Source organism: Alternaria arborescens (genome assembly GCF_004154835.1).
Source record: "Alternaria arborescens strain FERA 675 chromosome Unknown contig_26, whole genome shotgun sequence".
Taxonomy (NCBI): domain Eukaryota; kingdom Fungi; phylum Ascomycota; class Dothideomycetes; order Pleosporales; family Pleosporaceae; genus Alternaria; species Alternaria arborescens.
The window spans coordinates 287,044-308,236 of NW_021167881.1; the positions used below are offsets into that span (position 1 = coordinate 287,044).

A 21,193-nucleotide genomic window follows, 5' to 3' on the forward strand; every position below is an offset into this window, starting at 1 on the left:
TTGGCTGTGTCATCTTCACTGCAATGGTGCATCGTCTAGGACATTCCAATGAGCTGCATGCTAAGCCACGTTGCTTCAGGGCGGCCTCAGCCTGATGCGTGTTACCATAGGTATGTAAAGATCCCACATTCATAGCCTCCGGGTAAGATAGGCTTGGACATTTTATTGATACTGGGAACAAGAGGCTTGATGGCTAAGCTGGGCGCTTAAAGCCTGGCTGAGGTCGGCTGGCTCCGCGTGGATTGAGGTTGGCCTTGTGCCTATTGCCCCGCACATTCATCGCCCTTGACAACGTACCACGATCTCCTTTAGGAAATCTCTTGGCTTCTCTTCTTTCTATTCGCTAGTAAGCGTATCGATATGTACCCCAGCGCTGCAGTCGGTATCGGTTCGCAGGGTATACAGGTCTGCGAGGGTACACTCAAGTATTACCACGATTGGAGCGGATATGCTGATGACATACAAGAAACTTACGCGTGTATCGAATCCCCTCGGAAAACACTCAAGTCCCTAGACGACATACTACTGAGTGGTTTTTCAAGCATTCTCGCAACATGGGCGCAAGAGCGCCTCGCGATATGCCAAGATGAGATTAAGCAGTCGGGAAAGAACTCAAAGAAGCTCGGCAAAGATGCCCCAGTTGAGTATGGACAAGAATCCCAAGCTGCTGTTCGCCGGCTCACATATCCTTTCAGTGTCGCTCTAGCTATATCAACGTCCTCGTAACGGCACGAATGTGATACTATACTTGCTCTCCATCCATATTTTCGGGAACAGTCTCCAGCAACTTATGTACAATTACCTTAACAGCATCGCATCCAGGCATCATTCTTGCGATCTCGGCTAAGATCCAGCAGGATCATTGCCGTTCTCCCAATCGCTGCTCCAATGGTTCCGCGGCTCTCAGCCAGAATGGAAAACACTTGCTTCTAACGACTTGAGTCGCAAGACGGTAATGTGAACAGAGAGATTCTGATGCTTATGTCCATGTTGCTAGAATGTAGCCGCAGACATCGTTCAGATTAGAGATTCTATGCGTGTGAAGGCGCGTATTTGGCATATGGACGCGGTACCGGCAACCGGCACCCGGCACGGTAACCTTGCGGTTGAGAAGATAGAGAACAGCTAAAGTGTCATCGAAAGAAACGAAGGATGCGAAAGTGTTCATCGTTCGTTCATTAAAGGCAAGTAGAACGGATGTCCCGTGCCGACTTGGTGTTGAGGGGGTTGCATATCCACATGTCTTTGCAGCGAATCAGCACTCGGAAGCAGCTACAGATCTCCACTATGGTACCAACATCATCAGTTTATCCAGCGGCGCAGCAGTTCGTGACAAACGGTATGATCATTTCTAAACCTCAGAATCGACGACCATGCAGGATTGTCCAATATATTGTGCAGGTCAGTGCATCATAGGTATGACATCAGGGCAGAAATTCGGGGAACGCGGTGCTGCGAAGATATTTATATAGAGCCTTCGAATCCCCCATTTCTTCTCAGCATCTTGAACAGCATTGCCTTTGCCTGTGGCAAACATTATCTTCCAGTCAGTTCAAAAAACTCGATTACACTTTCAATATGCTGGTCGAGCTGGCCGCTCTTTTAGCCGTCGTTGGTGTATCCAGTGTCCGGGCGCAATCGCTAGTCTATGAATGTGACAGATATACGCGGCCAAATTATGACGCTTGTAGGTAATCGCCTGGCGTTACAAGACCATCAGCTAACCACGCCTTAGGCGACAGAATCATGGCTGACATTGACTGGACAGAAGGCCCTTTCAGTGGTGGTACTCCAATCTCGGACGGCAGATGCCGTGTGTTTCTCGATGGCAAGAATACAGGACAGAACGCAAACTGCGCTATCAGTGTATGCAACACCCGCGGCGATGGGCAGGACGCGTATTTGAACGTTGTCAGTGGTCCGACATATTATCGCACAATAAAGGAGTCGTGTGAACCTAAAGATTCTGGCGGTCGTGCCCCAGGTCCTGCTGCAGTAGAGGCAGGTACAGACCAATACGTCCAAGCTGGCGCCACGCCAGAGAATTATGCTAGACGTTATACGATTCGCGGCACGATCCTTTCTGCTAAACCGGAACTAAGAGTCGAGTCGATGACGATAGAGGAGATGGAAGAGTTCTGGGAGAGGGCGAGGAATGACACCATACGTCTATTGGGACCCACCATCCAGAAGAGAGTGAGTATTCAATCGATCTTTGGCCTGCTGAAATAATTTACTGGCTTCTAGCTGACACGATCCTAAAACAGCAAGAAGAGGTATTTGTTCTCGGTCTTTCCAGGTCGGTTCCTCAACCCGGTGTCAGTAACCGGATGACCGGCATCTCCTCACCTGGTGTAGTCACCTCGTGGTCTACTACGGAAGGTTATTCCGCAAGCGTAGGTGTGAGTGCCGGAGTAAGCGTCGGCTTCTTTGAGATCTTCACTGCATCCGTTAACATCGACGTATCTATGGAATACAGTCAGGAGTACACCGAGTCGACTGAATTCGATCCAAGCAAGTCGTGCACTTCTACACAGGATGCTTTCATGATCTTCATACCGCACTTCGATCATTACCTTGTCATGGATGAGAACAGCCAGCAATACGATATCTGGATTCCGCTAGCAGGACAGGGTGAGTTCGCTGTCCAGTGTCTCGGCTAGACGAACTGGGGCATGATTATTAATCGTGGGGTGGTTATTGCTATTGAATTATATATGTGATCCGCACGCTGGGTTTATTGTCTTTCGCTCTTCTTGCACTTTCAACAATTGCAGAGATCTGTCGAATGGATTTGTAGCTAGGCTAGATAGAGGCGCCGTGGTCACTCAATTATGTTGCGAGCGCAGTGTTGAATCACGTCTCTACGTTGACTGTCCTCAAACACTGTCCCATAAACCATCTTAAAAACTCTTTAAGCCTATACTTGTGACTTTAGTTGGAGAAGCCGAAACATCTTGTCTTGTGGTTGACGCAGTAGACAAATGCTCGAAAGTGGAGGGAGCATAGATCATAGAGGGACTCAAATGCACTGCACAAGCTGTTCCGAAAACAAGACTTCTCATCACCAGCCTTAAGGAAGTAAACGTCGAAGATCTGGAGGCGTCTCGGTGTGGGGCTCAATCCACAATCGACAAGACAGGTGATAACAAAGATGTTGATACCAACGTGAGGAAAGCGCTGGTCACAGATGGAGAGTCAATGAGACTACCGAACGCAATAAAAGAGGAGATCTAAGGGGTATTACACAAGAGATCGGATGGGTTTTGAGCCTCGTTCGTTGTGAACGTCGTTCATTCGACGATACTCAGGTATCGACCTGAGCCGCAAGTTTCAGTGGGCTGCACTCCAGCTCCATGAGATTCGCAATCTGAAAATATTGCAACCAAAATAAACCTCACAAGCAATATACATAATGCTGTTCACCTTGGACGAAACATATGCGCTTATGTTAACATCGATCGACGACCCATACTTTGATGAAGCCCGGGCAGCTCTAGAATGGCTTGTGTTTAGTTTGAGGCCGCTTTCCGTTGCCGAGTTGGCAGATGCATGCAGTATCCGGGTTATAGATGTCCAGGAGCTCGTTGCCGAGGAAAGCGGATACGAAGCCCTTTGTTGGTCTCTCCAGTGTCTTATCTTCATTTGTTATTAGGAAGACCAGCCCGACTACAATCCAGACTGCAACTCAAAGTCAAGTCAAGAAATCAACAAAGTAGGCGGATTTCACGACACCGCCCTTAAAGCTGCAGCGTCTCTTAACAATGAAAAGGTTGTAGAGATTCTCATTGCATCTGGTGCTGAAGTAAACTTTAAAAGGGGGGTTTTCCGGTACAGCTTTGCAAGCTGCTGCCTATCAAGGACACGATACTATAGTCGATATGCTCATCGCAAATGGTGCCGACGTAGGATGCTATGAGGATGATGGTGTTCCTTAATCACTCTTTTCTGCCGCGAGTTACAGCTACAGTAGTATCGTATCGAAGCTGCTTAAAGCGGATGTGGATGAGCGCACGTTTATTTTCAAAGGTAAATATGGTACCGCTCTAGACCAAGCTGCACATAAGGGCTATGGGCAAATTGTGGAAGAACTTCTCCAAGCCGGCGCGGACCGTGGACATGCGATAGAAATAGCGACACATGAAGGTCACGAGGGTGTTGTAAGAATTCTTATCAAGCACGGAGCAGTGTGCCAGCCAGCGGAAGAAGTGTGAAAGTCGTTTGTTGTACAACTCAGTTGTGGCATTTACTCGAATGTTTCCCTATCGGAACTGTACTTCCTGTCATGCCTGTTCTATGTTCCAACGATAAGAAAGATTCACACTGAACAAAATCAATCCCCTAAAACTGCACCTGCAGCTTTGGGTTTGTCCGGATCCGCTCACCGTAATACCTGAACAGAATCGGCACCGGAATGAAAGCTACCGATATGAAACCAAGCAATGAGTTACCCCAGCCCAAACCCAAAGCATCGTACATGTTCAATCCGGCAAGCGGTAAGAATGCACCGAAAATAGAGCGGAGAACAGTGTTTGCGGCGATAGCGGACGCAGCGTGGATAGTAAACGCATCGACGAGATAAGTTTGAATAGTCATCATAGCCGTCAGGTTACCCAGACCGATGAACGACGTGAAGATGATGGGAACAATCCAATGAACCTTGTAATAAGTCGTCCATCCGTACACGAAGACGCCAACAGGTAGTCCAATGGCGCCAGGCATAGTAAGGATGAGAGGGAGGCGATGTTCAGGTTTGACGTTGCCTTTGGCTTGTTGCTTAACGATGATTTTGTCGGATACAATACCAAGGGCGATCATACCGATGAACATGCCCACGCCGACACCAATGTAAGATAATCCAACAGCGCCGGAGGAGAAGCGGTATTGACCCTCGAAGACGAACGTCACGGTTGTGAAGAAGAGGTATAAGATACCGTAGTTCACAGCGACGTAGAGAGACATAAGACCAACGATGGGAGAGAGGAAGAGCATCTTCATCGGACGAACAATAGCACGAATGAAGATCTCTCTTGGCGGCAGATCCTGCGCGAGTTTCGAGCGGAGGTTCATGTTTCCGGTTTCCTTTTGTAGGGCCTTTGTTTTGCGAGCGAGGAGAGTGGGATGGAAACTTTCGCGGCCAACGAAGAAGAGCAGGACGCCAAAGATTCCACCGAAGATGGCTAGGATCCAGAATACCCAGCGCCAGGATTGATGCTCGACAAGGAAACCTCCGCATACGGGACCAATTACGGGGCCGAGGAGTGGGCCTATAGAGGTGGAGATATGAAGTCAGTGTATGTCTCATATGTATTTTGTATAGTCACAACTTACCTACGGCCCAGATGGCCATTGCACCTGCTCTTTGTTGCGGAGGGAACATGTCTGCGATTGTGCCGCCACCGATGGTCAAGGGCGCAGCTCCAGCACAGCCAGCGAAGAAACGGAAGGCAACTAGCATGCCCATTGAATTCGATACTGCGCAGCAAATGTTGAAGACTACGAAGAGGACGTTGCATATGTTGTACAAATGCATGCGTCCGTATAGTTCGGACATGGGCGCTATTATCAGAGGCCCGATGGCGAATCCCAAGATGTAAACGGAGACAACAAACGATGCCATGATGTTGGAGGTTTCGTTGAAAGCACGGAGTACTTGTGGTACGCCGGGTGCGAAGAAGGAGGACGCGAGTGGTGTAATGAGAGTGCATGCACCGAGAGCTGCGATGATACCCCATTTCTTTCCAGCCGGCCAGTTCTGGGGGTTTTCGGGGTCATCTGGTCCATCCCAGTCGACTATGTTGGGGTCTCGTTCTTGTTCTGGTGGTATGTCGCCGGATAATGTTCGCTCGTCTGTGTGCGTTGAATGTGCGTGACTATCGACTCCCTTCTCTGGGTCTTGTGAGAATGATTCCTCCGGAACCTTTCTATCTTCGTCATGGCCTTGTTCGTATGCTTCCTTGATAGATCCGTTTGGCAGATCTTGCGCATCCCGCGCCGGGTTTGGTAATGAGGCTGGCGTTGCCATTGTGATGGTTGAATGCGGACTGAGCTGGAGGAGCCATCATTAGTATATAAGCAGACAGTAAGAGCAGCTTCGCCACTGCCTTTTCGTTTACATGAGCGAAGCAAGCTCGTTGGCTGGTCGTCCTTGAAGTCCAGAAAGAGAAGCAAGTCTTACCGAGCGGACGGTATCGAAACTGAGACAGTTGCACGGAAACAACCGCAGGGCCGGAATACACTTCGAACGATGTGTAGATCGGCAGTTCACACTAGGGGCACAGAGCGTGTTTTGGTAAACACGGAAAATAGCTTGAAAGGAAGGAAAGAAGTGGTGCCTGGTGTGAAGAGATCAACAACAAAGAGAGGCGTACGTCGTCGCAATCACGGAGATCCAAACCTACGACCCTCCGCACACAAAAGGGCGACATGCCTAGACTTAGCAAACAAGGGCTCCGAAGCGACATGGCGGTGCTACCACCGTATGCAGCGTATTTACCCTATCTCCACACCTTACTAGGCGTTATGTCCGCCTGTAGGCTAAACTGTCTAGGGTCACGGGCAACGGATCTACGGCATTGTAGGATTCTGCACCAATGAGACGGCAGTCTTCGTGCAGCGTAGGGAGGCTTCGTGAAAGCTTGTTGGCTGACATGACAAGCTTGACAGCGCCCGCCATCAAATGGCGCCGTGTCCCGAGGTTCTTGGCAGCAAGTTCGCACGGAGGGTCGGACGGTCATCTATCTTAAGTTCGACAAGGCGTGAAGCCATGTTGCTTTCTCGGTAGAGACTGCGGGTTTCATTGTCGAGATGCATTCCATTGACCTGGTTTCGGGCGCATCGTACTGTGCCAGTCGCGTGTTGTGGTGCTTCCATTTTCGTCCGACGTTTGCGCCATGGACCTGGTATGAAGCGGCGTCCGACAGCTAGCTCGCAGCAACATCGCTGTTGACTCGTCAATACTTATTCAGTACAAGTAGACAAAACCTCTTGGTTTGGTACCCAGCGTTAGAAGTCGAGGTATGCTCCGGTAAACTTGGTGAGCAGTATGCCGCGTTAGGAAGGCGACACAACACGCGTCTGACATCGATATTGTCGTTGAACGCCCTGCAGCTTGACTGTTCGCCATAAAGAGCGTGTCTTGCATGTTCTGATAGCAATAATACGTGAGGATAGGGTGCGATGTCCAGCGAATGGTCCACTAATCCCCGCAAAGAGGGTCGTCCCACTAATGTCCGCAGTCTGTGTAATCTGTCGACTTCTGTACCCACTATAGAGATCAGCGCCATGAGAACTATCGGTAAAAGCTGTTTTGGCTCGCGCTGATAGGTTCCTATCAGATAGGAACAATGTCTTCGTGAGCAGGTTGGCATGTCGTGGCGGACACGTTTTGCAAGGCAAATCTTCTGATGCTGACGCCGACGCCGACGCTATACTACACGTAGTAGCCTTGCACAATCAACTCGGACCGAACAGCACTCATGAGATGGGAATAAGAATGTCTGTCATTTCATCGTAGGCAACCACTACGGTAGCACCCTAGTTCGTTGCCCATGGCATTTCATTCATTCATCTATCCAAGCCAACCACATCAATCGTGTGTATGTATATGCGCCCAACGCCATGCTTTGCCATGTATATTACAGAAAGAAGAGATTCGTTCGCTTCATCCAATCCATCAGGGTATCTTTACGCAATGTTGCCGGCGAGACCAAGGAAGAGGGCTTGGGCTGCGAGTTGCAGTGTCCAAATGCCCACCTTTTTTATGCGTCGCTTACGTGTGGTTCGGTCTTCGAGGACGTCGCGGGCAAAGGCATCGTACATCTAGGATGTGTTAGTATATACTTCTGTAAAGACAGTCAGAGGATATGGAACTTACCTCCTTCGACACTTCCTCCATCAACCCGCTGTCGTAGAGGGTCCAGCTCCCATCGAACTCACTAACTCTCTTCACAACCCTGCAGTTTACAGGGATGAAGGTGCGACTCGAGTTCATGTAAGCTACGATAGGTCGTACGAGCGCGTTGTTCACATAAGAAATATCTCGGGTGAAGATGGGGACTGCGGCGCGCACGTCGTTGAGATGGACGCGCATGTCCATGATCATGTAGCGCTTGTCTTCTTCTGTCCCCTCATCAAGATTTGACTTGTCTTCATGGTGCTCATCGAACCCGTGTACGGCATGATCAGAGAAATGATGTTTGCGTTGTTGAATGACGGTCGCTTCAACGCGGTCATACATGTCGGACATGACCTTTGCAATGCTATCGTCGTCGTCGCTAGGGAACATGACATCTGCTACAATATCGACATTGCCTTCATGGATCCATGAGAAGGGGCCTTCGAAGCCTCTGTTAAGATGGTCAATGTTGAGGCCATCGATACGTATCCGGCTGTGCTTCTTCCAGGCTTTACCATCTTCGCTGTCGCGGCCACTGCTCAATTGCGTGCCAGTGCGGTTGTGTGTTTGTCGAGGATGTATCGTAAAGAGTGAGTTGTCGAAAGATCCGGACATCATGTTGGCAGAGAGGAAGTCGTAGAACAACCATTGCTTTCGCAGTTGGGGGAGGTCGCAGGAGAAGATGCTGACAGAGAACGGGCGGAAGTCGTTGGGCTGGTAGATGGTTACAAGGAGGTCTTCCATCTTGAAAGATTCCAGTTCGAAATCGCCTGGGTTGTGCTCGTGCTTGTACGACCTAGGATCCACGCCTTCAATTGTCTTCACGGATGTCCGATCTACCACGCCTCTGATACCCTTGATTTCGACATCCTCCAACAAACCTTTTCCATTGAACCACTTAGAAAAGGACAATGTGACGTTGACGGTATCGATGGATATATCGAACTGGGTGTAGTTGGTGTCTTCTTCGGGTTCCACTTTCTCTTCGACACCGTCTTGACCGTCCTTGTCCTGGTGGGTTATAGTAGCAGCGGCAGCAGCCATCTCCGTTTGTGAGCCCTTGCTGACCTTTCCCTTGCCCTGACCCGGACGTCGCGAGACAAAAACGTTGCGGAAGGAGATGACGCCATCTCCCCACTTGGGTACAACAGCAGTCTCAAAGACAACTTTTATGCCCGAGGACTTGGTCAAGTAGTTTCCAATGAACTTGGCGATGGTCTCCTGGGAGAAGGCGGTATTGACCAGGAAGATGGTCAACATGAAAAACGTTGTAGTTCCCAAGACGATCCACAGAAAGTGCGCCGCGATGATCCACGAGAATAATGCGTATATTTCGTCGGCATTGAATGGGCGGGTGCTTCGGATGGTGAGCCACTTGAAATGGATCTTTATCCGTGACCAGAAACCAGACGCTGCCTCGAGTAGTTCGGCTTTGCTCGGACGGTATATGTGGGGTAGGTGGTGTGGTAGGCGATCGAGGAGGGGCTTTGCAGCACTCGCTGCTTCAGGCTTCGGTTTCGGGGGCGTCTTTGAGGCTTTGGAGGACGAGTTCGGCTGGGGAGATAGCTGGGCTTGGGGGGCTTGACCCGTGGGACCTTGCTTGTCCTTGGTTGAGCCATTGGTCGCCGAACTTTTGTTGCGTCGGTCGCTGCCTCTGCTCTTCCTCAACGCCCTGGATGCCTTGGACGATGCGTTTCTGCTCCATGCCGAGAGCACAGTACTAGTCACACTCTGCTGGAGGTGAGCAGTGCGGGGTGATGACGCTCGGAGCAGGCAGGTGGGAGCCTGTCCAGGATACTGTGAGCGCGCGATTGAGGGCAGACTCGTGGTCGTCGACAGGCCAAAGACGCGGCAGTTGGAAGCAATGGCCCGTTTCTGGATGCCTCCGCTTGATGTGGACTGCGACTGTGCCCATATTCCCCGCGCTTCCCGCGAAAGCACACGGGCGTGTACCAAAGGCTGGCCAGCGACGGCGCGCCACAGGAAGCCGAGCGTTCCTACATTCTTGTTCATGATAACCGCGGCGGGTACATGGTCGACGTTCGCAAGCGAGGGGATATGCGAAGTTATCTGCGGGGGGGATCGTCTGAGGTTTGCGGTGTAGGAAACGCGGGCGGTTGGCTGGAAATACAGGCAAGATTCACGTCATTACCCATGCACATGCAAAAAGTAGGTAGGAGTGACAAACGCCAGCACGGTCCACCACCACCTTTCGCCTCTCCAAATTTCTTGAGAAGCCCCACATTGTCGCGAATCGATAGCCAATTCGACCCTCCTCCTCGCCTCACCTTTTGCTCACGCCTATAGCGAAAAGAGGAGGAAAATAGCTCTACAGAGATCCAGACGACCTCTATCCGTCCGAAGTCTCCCCGCGCACACACGTACACACACGCACACCGCTCAGGCTCGACTCCCAACGCCCGCGCATCATTACGACAACCGCATACTGCAGCCAAAATGCCCGCACCTACAGCCCTCCAGCGCAGGCCCGAAGAGTTCGCCGACGATGTCACCATGGAAGCCTCCTCCGTTCCTCTCCCGACCGAGAGCGAGGGCGACCTCATCTCTATGAGCCTTGACCCGGTCGAGGCTGCGCACGACGCCCCAGCACCCACAGAAGACATGCCCATGACAGACGAGAGCGGAAAGCCCAAATTCCCTGCGGCCAAGTCGATACCGCTCGCTTTCCGCCGCGAGCAGCGCAAGGTCCCGATCCCACCCCACAGGATGACACCACTCAAGAACTCGTGGCCCAAGATCTACCCTCCGCTTGTTGAGCACCTCAAACTGCAAGTCAGGATGAACACAAAGGCAAAGGCTGTTGAGTTGCGCACTTCCAGTGCTACCACCGACACCGGCGCGCTCCAGAAGGGAGAGGACTTTGTCAAGGCATTCACTCTGGGCTTTGACACGGACGATGCCATTGCGGTAAGTGGATATCAAACCAACACATGCGTCGCGCAAATGTTCAGTTTGGGCTTCGCATAGCCAAATTCCAGCATCGGAGAAGCCAGAACTGACGAGTGTATAGCTGCTTCGATTGGATGACCTCTACATCGAGACCTTTGAGATCAAGGACGTCAAGACCCTACAGGGCGAGCATCTCGGTCGTGCGATTGGTCGAATTGCAGGCAAGGACGGCAAGACCAAGTTCGCAATTGAGAACGCCAGCAGAACACGAGGTATGTTCATCGCATCATGTTAACAACCTACCTGTTCACATCACTGACATTTCCCAGTCGTCCTGGCGGACCAGAAGATCCACATCCTCGGTGGTTTCAAGAACATCCACATCGCACGCGAAGCCATCGTCAGCTTGATCCTGGGCCAACAACCAAGCAAGGTGTACGGCAACCTACGAACAGTCGCTGGACGCATGAAGGAGAGGTTCTAGACGATACAACAAGCGAGGGGTCTTGCATAGTAAGCCGCGCAATGGCAACGGCGATATCGGGCATTTACATGGCGTTTGGAGACTGGGCAGGTCGGGAAAAAGCTGTTTATACCATCTGAGATGACTTGATGATTGGAAGGAAGATGGCTGGGACATGTCATAGCTATAGAGGCAATTACGATTGATTCACACCTATCCACATGTCCCTCCATGGATGATCCAGCACGGGTATGAATCGTGAATCCTGAACAAGTTGGAACTTTTCTTCTCGTCAATAAACACACACGCACCCTACTTTCCCTCGCTCACCCATCAATCCTCCCCACGAAAACCGCACAAGCCTCCCTCCCTTCCTCGCCCCAAACCCTCTGACAAGGAATCCACTGCACACCCTCCATCTTCATACCTACCCTCTCTTTGCCAAACCACTCGAACCCTCTTCCAACATACAACGTAGCGCTCGTCCACTCTTGCTTGCCCAGCAACTCCACGTCACCCTCATTCCTAATCTCCAGAGTGAAGAACCTCGATCGAGTATCCCGCGGCATTGTAGTGGTAAATTGGGGGACCTTGGGGTCACGCTCAAAGGAGTTGGAGGGGGCTGTCAGGCCTGTAGCACTCCACTCTATATCCACACCACGTGGTAGAGAGGAGACCTGGGCAATGAAACAGGGCGGTATCGGTACTGATGTCTTGTTAATATCCGCGTCTATGTTTTGGTCCTGAATTTGAAATTTGGAAGTAGAGATGGCAGAGCGATCGGGAATAGGAGAGCGATAAGTTGAATCCTTGAACGTTGAGGCGCCATGATGTTGGTTCAGGCGGTCCCAGGGGTCCATGTCTGCGTCTTCGTCCTCTTCATCATCGGAATTATTGAGAGAGGATGAGCGGGGTGGTGTGTGGATCGTTCGCCAGACTTCTTGGGCTACTTGTACGGACTCTTCTGGATATGGTGATGCTGGGATGAAACCTACAACTGCTGACCACCATTTGACTCGTTTTGTACGGCCGATACGCCAGAGATGTTGTAGGGAGAGGATTGCTTGACCTCTGAAGCCATTTTCCTTGTAGACGTCCATGGATGCGGGGACTAGGGGAATCTGACCAGCTACGTATACCACTTCTCCACTACTTTGGGTATCGCTTTCGTTGAGCTCGTTGTGAGGGGGTAGATGTACGGAGATAGCTTGGCTGTACGGTCCGATGTTTGCTGGTGCCCAGTAGCTTCGCCCTTGTACGTGTAGCCCTTGTCTCCTTACTGGTCTGAATACATTTCCATCTTGATCTGTTTCGTCCTTGTCCGCAATTACACTCAGCATGGCATGTACGCCTTTGGGCATTGTATCTCCAACTGCTATTGTGGCTCTAGCTGGTGGGTTCACGTGGCTAAAGTATTGCGCGTAGATGGGATTGAGAACTGTAAAGTCTGCCATATCGCGGAGAAGTAGCGTACAATGATTGACGCTGTTCTTGGGAATACGTGATTGCTTCAAGATATGATCGAGACGGAGGAAGATCTTGGAAAGTTGGCGAGAGGGGGAATCGGGTGAAGCAGCGGTGGGAGCATCGCTCGTTAGATTGGAGTATGTGAAGACCGTCGAAGTATCACTGAATACATTCCTGGGAAGCCAATCTACTACTGATGTGCTATCCAGTCGAGAGACAGCCCCAGAAGACTTGACAGCAGATCCCGTGTCAACGGGTATGCCTTGACTACTCTCGTTGCTGGCATCCGTGGCTTCTATCAAGCTCGCGAACTCCTCGTCCCAGAGCTCTGGTATTCTTAGTGGATCAATAGGTTCGGCGTCGTCTGCGCTCTTCTCCTCAAGTGTGCTGCTCTTGATCTTTAGCACTGCTTGGCCACCGTCCAGCTTCCCGGGTGGTCCATTGTCGATCCTGATCCTCTTCTTCCAGAGCGATCTTGGCCCGTCCAAAGCCAATGTCTCAAACTCACCCCCTTCACCTAGTATCGCGCCGTCGCCAGCATCACCATAGCGTCCCATTGCGTTGGCTACTCTAGCTATAGTCTTGTAATTAGCGACATCGAGACCCAAAAAGTCCTCATCTAGACCACCTGACGCTGTCTTGATGATAATTGCTTTTTGCCCGATAGCCGTCATATCGTGCAGAAGTGACGACTGTGTGTACGGTGGCAACAGAGGATACTGCCATAGATACGACAGTGGCGTAAGTCCCAGCCTGAGCGCTACAGACTCCACACGCGTGCGTTGATATGTGCTCAGGATAGCCCCTGTAGATACAGCGTTGGCCTCAGGGTGTGCTTCCAGAACCCTTCTCAACAGCGGTACCAAGTCTTCAGTTTCATCCTGCTCTTGCTTTTGCAAAGGTGTCGCATAGTCTCTATTCGAGTCTACGGCGGTACCCGTAATCTCTTGTCGATAGAGAGGGATCCCTAGCGCTTCTTCGTAGAGGGGAATGACCGAGTGCCCCACGGTCTGGTACATGTAGCTGTTAATGTCTTCATCATCATTGCTAGAAGGCGCTGGGTGCAAATTGGCCAGTGCTACGACGGTGTGCCCGTTGGCTTGACAGTGGAGAATGGAGAAGAGCGAGTCTTTGCCCCCGGAGATTAAAGCAATCACGTTCAATGACGCCGACATGGTAAAACGAATGATTCGAAACGGGCGACCGTCTGGGAAAAACAATGAAGGAGTTGAGGACGGCCCGGTGCCGCTCGTTGCATGAGACAGACGCAGGTGGATTGAGTCTCGCTAAAGGTCTGCGCACGCTAGGTTGATCCGTGGGGTTTTGGAACGAGCGCGATTGTGTTTTCTGGCATCAGGGTCCTGTCCTGCAACTCATCGCAGATCATCGAAAAGCAACCATGCGCACAACGCGCGGCTCGCATGGATGGCACAGTAGTCACATGCAGGTAAGGACATCGGAAGTATATGTAATAACGTGTTTTTTGTATGATAGTCGGACAGTGCCAGCACCTCTAACCTACAATAGGCTGCGCAGAAAAGCATTGCTGAGCAGATTGTAAAAGTCTGACGATTACATGTGTTGTGAGAAAGAAGCGAATATTCTCAGAATGTTGGAGGGCGTTCAGATGAAGCTGCCCAATTACAACGAGGGTAGGGAGCGCAAGATAAACAAGGGGGTAACGCGGCGACAGTGGCCGGTGTAGGGTAATGGCCATGTCGTCGTAAGAGTGAAACCAAGAAAAAACACCAAATCTATCCGTCCGCCAGTAGTAGCCAGTCTCCCCAAATCCCAGGTGTGCCGTGCTAAACGCGAAACCAAAAATGCCAATCTCGAATGTTTAAACTGCAAGATTGGCTGAGTAGAATACAGTGGTAGAAGGGAAGCGTAGAGTTATCGCTGCAGATTATGCAAGATCGAACCGCTGATGTGAACCTGTGCCGCCTGTCTAGCCGAGTCGTGAGGGTGGACGAGCAGCCATGTGGCATGATGTATAATCCTTCTACCGGGTGTTGTGGATGTCATGAAGGGTCGTTAAGAGTTGAAAGGAGAAGTGTGGTAGATGAGAAGATTTACTCGTTCCTCTTGCGCTTCTTCTGGCTGGGCGACGACTCGTTCTCGGATCCATCAGAGCTTGAGGTAGGGATCTCCGAGGCAGCGTTGTAGAGGATCTCACCCATGGTGGAAGGGGCCTGTGCGCCAAACGCACCGGGTTGACCATGCTGCATGTCCGAGTGATGGAAGTCAGAGCCCATGACCTCAAGGCTCACGGCACCACTACCGTGGGTGCGCTGGTGCTGAGAGAGGTTGTCGCTCCTGGAGAACTTCTTGCCGCAGTCAGTGCACTCAAAGGGCTTGTCGTGAGTGTGGAGAGAGCGGTAGTGGCGCTTAAGGTGTTCTTGACGACGGAAGCGACGCGAGCAGAGAGTGCAGACGAAGGTCTTGGAAGGGTCGTCGGTAAGCGACTGCTTGCGACCGCGGCGGCTGGTAGGGGCGACAGGGGTGGCGTGTTCGTCTGAGCTGGAGCCGACAGCGTTCTCGGCTTGACCTGATTCTTGTTGGCTTGATGCTCCAGACATGGTGTTATCATCACCTGATGTCTGTTGCTTACCCTGGTAGTCTGACTCAGTCTCGCTGAACTCTGAACGAGCCTTCTTGACTGTTCGCCTCTTGGAAGCGGCGGACATGTCGAAGTCGCTAGTAGCAGGGGTCATGGGCAGGCCGTGAACAAGCTCCTCCTCAAAGTCTGTGAAGCTCTCGTCGCTCAGGAAGTCCTCCTCAGGAGAGAAAGCACCAAGGTCAGTGCGTTGGCGCTTGTTACCGAGAAAGTGGGTGTTGTCAGTAGAGAAGTTGACAAGGCCGGTGAAGTCGTCTTCGCAGTCAAGCTCGAACAAGGGCTCAAAGGTGGGGAGACCAGTGATGTTGAAGGACTGGGTAGACTCGAAGCTGTCGACCTGGGCAGTCTCACCCTTGAGGACAACCTTGTGCTCCTCGTCGCCAGGGCAGAGTGTGACAATGGGAAGCTCAGAAGTAGAGACGGTGAGATCGCGGGGGTTGCAGAAGTTGTTCTCGGCCTCAGCGAATGCAGCGCGGGGCACTGGTGATGGTGATGGGGAGAGCGAGGGGCATGAAGTTGCAGATAGAAGGTAGGAGCCTTGGCTAGCCGACGGAGGCTGGATGTAAACTTGAAGGAGTTAGTCACACCGTCCGAACATTCAGCAACATCGACTGCGAAGGACATGAGCAGATTGATTAATCAAAAAATACATACCTGGAGTCATGGGTGGGGAAGCTGAACGCCATTCGAGACCGGCAGAAAGAAGCTCAGAGAAGACCTCGCCTTCGCAGCCTTGCTTGACACCCTCGATGCCCTCACCCGAGAACATGTCATGCATCGGTGTAGGAAGAACATCGCATGAGGAAGGAGGGCTGCTGGTGTTGCTACCGCACGATGAAAGGGGAGGTGTGGCGGGCGAGAATGAGTAGTCGGTGTCAATGGGGTGAAGGTATGGCGAGTCTTGAGGTTGGATCAAGATCGTTGGCTTCTGGTACATTGGCTGAGGTGATGCAACGGGAGTGAGCATCTGGTTGGCGTAGGCAGTCTGAGGGTAGGACATCTGAGAGCATGCCGACGTTGGCCTCTGGTAGTACATGTTCTGTGCTTGGAAGGTAGCCTGTCCGGATGGGTGGGGTGTGAAGTGGCCGTGTTGGCGTGTGTTCTCGCCCTGAGGGTCCGGGTTGTAGTAGAAGAATGGTGATTGCATAGCCTGGGCTGGGTGGATGGGATATGAGCCGTCCATTGCGTGTGTTGGTGTGTGTCTTTACTTCAGTATAGCAGTTGTCGTCGTTGTTAACGTTGTTGTTGGTTGGTTAGGTCGATGATAGTATGATATCGAGTGATGTCGAGGACAAATTAATTGTACTTGAAGCAGGATGCTGGACAGTATAAGAGAGAGTCGAAGGAATGACTGTGGGCCAGTTCGTAATAACGAAACTGTCACTAAGATAGATAATGAAGATCAAAGAGTGTGAGGGCACAAAATTATGAGACCCAAGATGAAAACCTGAACGGCGACGGCGGAAAGAAACGAGAGGGACGTGGTTGATGAACCTTGATCAAGGGCAGGCCAGTGAAAAAGAGAACTGATGAGCGCACAGAGAAGGACGGCTCGCTCTAGTGCGCCGGGGCGCAGCGCAGCTCCACAAGCCAGCTAGGTATGGGATCCTGCATTAGACCCTAGCCTTGACTCGCGTCAAAAGCAGCGAATGCATTAATGCATGGGTTTTTGGGCCTAAAATTATTCGCCCAATGCATAGCTGCATGGGACTATACGCGAAATGAGATGTGCGCGGCGGTTCCGGCAGGCTTCCAGGTATTGGCTACGTCGCCAGCACAGCACATGGTGGGATGGAGAGCCTGCCACACTGCCTACGTAGTGGGTTTCTACCGCCCTCTCCGAATGGAGGAGAGACAATAGCTGAAGGCAACTGAGCCTCGCCACGGTATGGTTGTTGTTCTGAACAGCGAGTGATGGGTAGCCAACTGTGATACTGCCGATGAGTGGGCGAGCATCGGGTGTGTCCTGCGTCTCGTCTGACCTACCACACCTCAGGATGCCCTTTCAGACACCTCTCCAACTCGCCTCGAGATTAGCGCGTCCGGGCATCATTCAGCCTATCATCCTATCTGCCAATCGATAATGATAGCTGCGAGACCCTGCCGGTTGAACTATGTTTTGAAACACCCATACAGCGACCCTCCCGCTCTTCGTGATCGTGATGACGCTGCGCGCTCCACCGAATATGTCACGCACGACAACGCCGTACCGCCCGCGGTGCCACCCTCAAGCATCACAGAAGCAACACTACAGAGTCTGATGTGGTTGTTGATTGAGTGCTTTTGGACGCGCTGTAGCCGGGCGTTAATGTCGGCCTCACACCACAACAACTCGCGACGCCTTCCTGAGATGCAGAATTGTAGGAGCGGTATGTCTCACGATGTCTTCAACAACTCCACAAACCATGCAGGCCCCAGAGTTGGAGGAGTGCGTCGGAGTGCGTCGCGTAAGGTCGCCGGTAGCGAAAACAGCAAGACTACCATTGCCACACGCATCGCGCAACACTGGAGGAAGACTCGACTTGTCGGGCTTACGCAGGAACGTCAGCCATGATGCAAGAACGTGATCCACGTTGGGCGTGATTTGCCCGCCAGCTAGAAGCCCTTGGATCCGCGCACTCCCAGTGGTCCAAAAGACGGCTATTCTTAATGGTGCGACATACTCGTGTGCAGTGTGCTGCAAGTCGCCACCGATACCATTCTTTCTTCAAAGGGTCAGTAGAACTGGTACTGGGTTGGTGGGATGCATGGCCATACAGGTGCACATGCGGCCTTAATCCGTCTTGCAAGTGTGTTTCAGAAGTTGGGCTGCCACTTCGGCCGCCACTCGTGCAGCGACCGACTGTAGTGGTGTACCAGAGGATGCAAGCTCCTTCTAATCTACGTATCGATAATGGGTGCACTTGGATGGTTATGACGCGGATGAAGTGGGTGCCTCACCATTTACACTTCCACCACGGTAAGAGTTGTGCATATTGGTGCCTCGTATAAGATTCAGCACAAATAGAAACGAGCTATCGAATGCTGCGGGTGCAAAGTTATGAAGCCGCCGGCGAGGCCTAAGTGGCTTACTCGTAAAAGCGGCGTGTCTTTCGCGTGACAAGCGTTGGTCAACTCGAACAGGCCCGATGGCATCCGCCAGACCGTCATCCCCCACATTGACTGCAGAGCTTATTGATCAAGAATAGCGTCTACTGCAGGTACAATGCAGGAACAAACGGTAAGTAAGACCCAAAACAACATGCAGGCTTATCGTGACCCTAACAAAAGAATTTCGCGGGATTTTCGTGCTGCAATCGCCCTGCATTATCGTAATGCTCGCTGTTGCATGTGAAGACGACGCAATTTCTAGAAGGCCACATCAGCGGGGCTCCCTTACGACTCAACAGGGTCTTGATGCGATTCAAGTTGAAGAAGGGCTCTTCCGTGGTATGGGCCGTGTCAGTTAGCGTGTGCGGCGTGGTCATGCCATAGCTTCGGCGCCGGGGAACGACGCATGGCTTCCATAGCATTGTCCCACTTGACTCTCTCTCCACTCCGTCAGCCCTGTCATTGGCCGAGACCCACGAAGCCCTGATCTTCGACCTTTCGAGGAAGTTTTCCAGCCTGGCGGGGTTGGGGCTTCCATCCCGCTCGCCCATGGTTTGACTATCGCGATGGTGTACTTTGACTCGCTAGCACGTCTATCGGAAGTACAGCCATGTGTGCCGGCTTGACCAACGACGAACGCTAGTACACCGTGCCACTCAGGTTCCTGCGTTTGTTCCGTCATGCCGCGGGTCAATGTTGCTTTTACGCGTTAGAAACGAAGTGTGGCTTCCGAGGCCCTAGATGGCCTGACTACACCGCGCAAGTATTTGCAAGGTGTTTCTGTTGGTATGATGCGCACGAGGAGCCTCCCTGAAGATTTGACAAATCTGACGTATCGTCACCAAGGCACTGATACCGGGAAGGCCATCTTCTGGAACTGTGAAACCTCGTCAAGAGGCTGCCATTGCCGAAGAGGCAATGACAACGGCTATGTCACCCCAATAAGGCAGCTGGCAGATCGCTGAGCCCATCGCGTCGGGGTCTCAAGCACGGTCAGACAGTCTTCTAACGAAATGCGCGTTATGCTCAAGCAGGGTCAAGCTCGTCTGTAATCTCCCGAGAGCCCGCACAACTGGTCCCTGACCATGTGGCTTCTGGAATACTTCCCCACACTGATTCTCGGTGCTTGCTGCTGAATGCATGTGGATATGCTATGCGGTGTGAAGGTCCAGCCAGGGCGACCCTTCCTGCAAGACACCGCCTTGACATTGTTGAGGCCAGTGTCTCTTGCGAAAGACATCGGTTGCAGATTTGTCTCGTCTAGTCGAGACGGCAAGTGGGAACTCACGATATTCCGCGCTCTGGAGCCGTCATGGCTGTTGCCGAAGCTGCTGGCCTGAGAGCAGGCGGTCGAGGGTGCATCGCAGCGGGCTGGATCTCAACATGAGCCTGGTACACGTGGGATTCTATCGACAATGTCGGCATACGATAAGGCCGCGGTGAAACACACGTGAATGTGGTTAGCATCAAGCCCCGGGAGGATAAGACCCGCGTTATTCAATGCTCTTAAGTTTCGACAGCTTCCATCCATCGCAAATCACTCGGCACGTCGCGCCTTGGCCGGTTATCGAAATCTCTGCAGACCCTCCATTGGTCACGACACGAGGTATCGACAGGCGATATCTGACCAACTCGGCGAACCCAAGACCACAAGTGCTCATGCCACCAGGGTCTTGCAACGCTGCGGGACAAACCGACCTTGGACGGCTAGTGACTGTGCTCCCCAACGTGTGGAAAGTCGCCGATTGAGCGCAGATCTTGGGCATACGAGCGCGTTGGTACGAAGATCGCAATTCAAAGTGACGCGCGTGAAGATGGAAATGCTTATTGTTCTCATCGACCACAAGATGGGGCGTGGTAGAGCAAGTAATTGTCATGAATGACTGAAACTGACGTAGCCTATTGACGTAAAGTTTGTCCCAGACCGGCAAATTGAGAGTCGTGATAACTTTGAGGATGCTGCCAGCCGAAGTGGCGTAGCGGCTGCAAGCAACCTGGTATTCACCGATTTTGTTCACTACTACTCGACGTCGTTATCAGCCGCGCCATACGGGCCGAATGACTCTGCTCACATGTACAGCCAAAAAGTGAGCGAAGCCGCCGTAGAGGAAAGGAAGTCCGAGTCGAGAACGCGACATCGAGAGCATGAAGCACGCACGTCGCAGTCCAGCGTCCGACCGAACATGTCCTGCTACGCTCAGACGCCGAAAGTACCTCCATGGCCGTTCCACGCATATGCCGAGGCGCCGGCTACCGCATGAATTCAAGTGCAAAGACACTTTGTTTCCTGGCATCCTCAGGCAAAAAGCCATCTTCTGGAAACACACAAATTTCCAAACCGCATAGACAGAGATGACAAGAATAGGACGTTCCCTGCATCCTCGTGGCCGCACCCCATCCATCTCATACAACATGCTCGCTGAAACGCGCGAAATCTCAACGGCGAATGATCTGAGGCAGCGACAGCGGATGTCCACAAGTCGCCATACGTCCCTGGCACTGTGCCCGTCTCACAGGCCTGCGCGTGCTTTTCAAATCTGCGAAACACACAGGTGTCATCCAACGGTCGCGTCCAGCTTCCGCGACAAAGCCGCGACGCCGCAACAACCGCGCAGTAGTTCCGAACAGGAACATGTAACAGGCCTCAGAAGGTGGTGATGTTTGTAATCAGTCGCAGCCTAGGCCACGTATTACTCTTCCTATCAAATGTAAAATATCATCGCTGGCCATGAGGAAAAGAAGTCGCTCG

General features: G+C 52.0%; 7 protein-coding genes across 7 annotated transcripts; 3 read left to right on the forward strand and 4 right to left on the reverse strand.

Annotated features, from left to right (window-relative positions):
• Positions 1-360: 360 nt before the first annotated feature.
• On the forward strand, positions 361-726 carry AA0111_g9353 (hypothetical protein; the record flags this gene model as incomplete). Its single annotated transcript, XM_028655902.1, has 1 exon — positions 361-726. The coding sequence occupies one exon, from the start codon at positions 361-363 to the stop codon at positions 724-726; it is 366 nt and encodes a 121-aa protein (XP_028503045.1).
• An 852-nt stretch (positions 727-1,578) lies between these two features.
• On the forward strand, positions 1,579-2,663 carry AA0111_g9354 (hypothetical protein; the record flags this gene model as incomplete). The annotated part of the gene is made up of 3 exons (XM_028655903.1): positions 1,579-1,687; positions 1,736-2,196; positions 2,268-2,663. 3 exons carry the CDS (start codon positions 1,579-1,581, stop codon positions 2,661-2,663), a joined length of 966 nt encoding a protein of 321 aa, XP_028503096.1.
• A 1,678-nt stretch (positions 2,664-4,341) lies between these two features.
• On the reverse strand, positions 4,342-6,025 carry AA0111_g9355 (putative transporter; the record flags this gene model as incomplete). Its single annotated transcript, XM_028655904.1, has 2 exons — positions 4,342-5,267; positions 5,332-6,025. The coding sequence occupies 2 exons, from the start codon at positions 6,023-6,025 to the stop codon at positions 4,342-4,344; spliced, it is 1,620 nt and encodes a 539-aa protein (XP_028503040.1).
• A 1,661-nt stretch (positions 6,026-7,686) lies between these two features.
• AA0111_g9356 (Mitochondrial distribution and morphology protein 31) lies at positions 7,687-9,910 on the reverse strand (the record flags this gene model as incomplete). Its single annotated transcript, XM_028655905.1, has 2 exons — positions 7,687-7,821; positions 7,877-9,910. The coding sequence occupies 2 exons, from the start codon at positions 9,908-9,910 to the stop codon at positions 7,687-7,689; spliced, it is 2,169 nt and encodes a 722-aa protein (XP_028503097.1).
• Positions 9,911-10,354: 444 nt separating this feature from the next.
• On the forward strand, positions 10,355-11,291 carry AA0111_g9357 (Pre-rRNA-processing protein; the record flags this gene model as incomplete). The annotated part of the gene is made up of 3 exons (XM_028655906.1): positions 10,355-10,825; positions 10,929-11,079; positions 11,137-11,291. 3 exons carry the CDS (start codon positions 10,355-10,357, stop codon positions 11,289-11,291), a joined length of 777 nt encoding a protein of 258 aa, XP_028503041.1.
• Positions 11,292-11,596: 305 nt separating this feature from the next.
• On the reverse strand, positions 11,597-13,912 carry AA0111_g9358 (hypothetical protein; the record flags this gene model as incomplete). Its single annotated transcript, XM_028655907.1, has 1 exon — positions 11,597-13,912. One exon carries the CDS (start codon positions 13,910-13,912, stop codon positions 11,597-11,599), a length of 2,316 nt encoding a protein of 771 aa, XP_028503043.1.
• An 897-nt stretch (positions 13,913-14,809) lies between these two features.
• AA0111_g9359 (hypothetical protein) lies at positions 14,810-16,537 on the reverse strand (the record flags this gene model as incomplete). The annotated part of the gene is made up of 3 exons (XM_028655908.1): positions 14,810-15,285; positions 15,349-15,921; positions 16,009-16,537. The coding sequence occupies 3 exons, from the start codon at positions 16,535-16,537 to the stop codon at positions 14,810-14,812; spliced, it is 1,578 nt and encodes a 525-aa protein (XP_028503100.1).
• Positions 16,538-21,193: the final 4,656 nt, after the last annotated feature.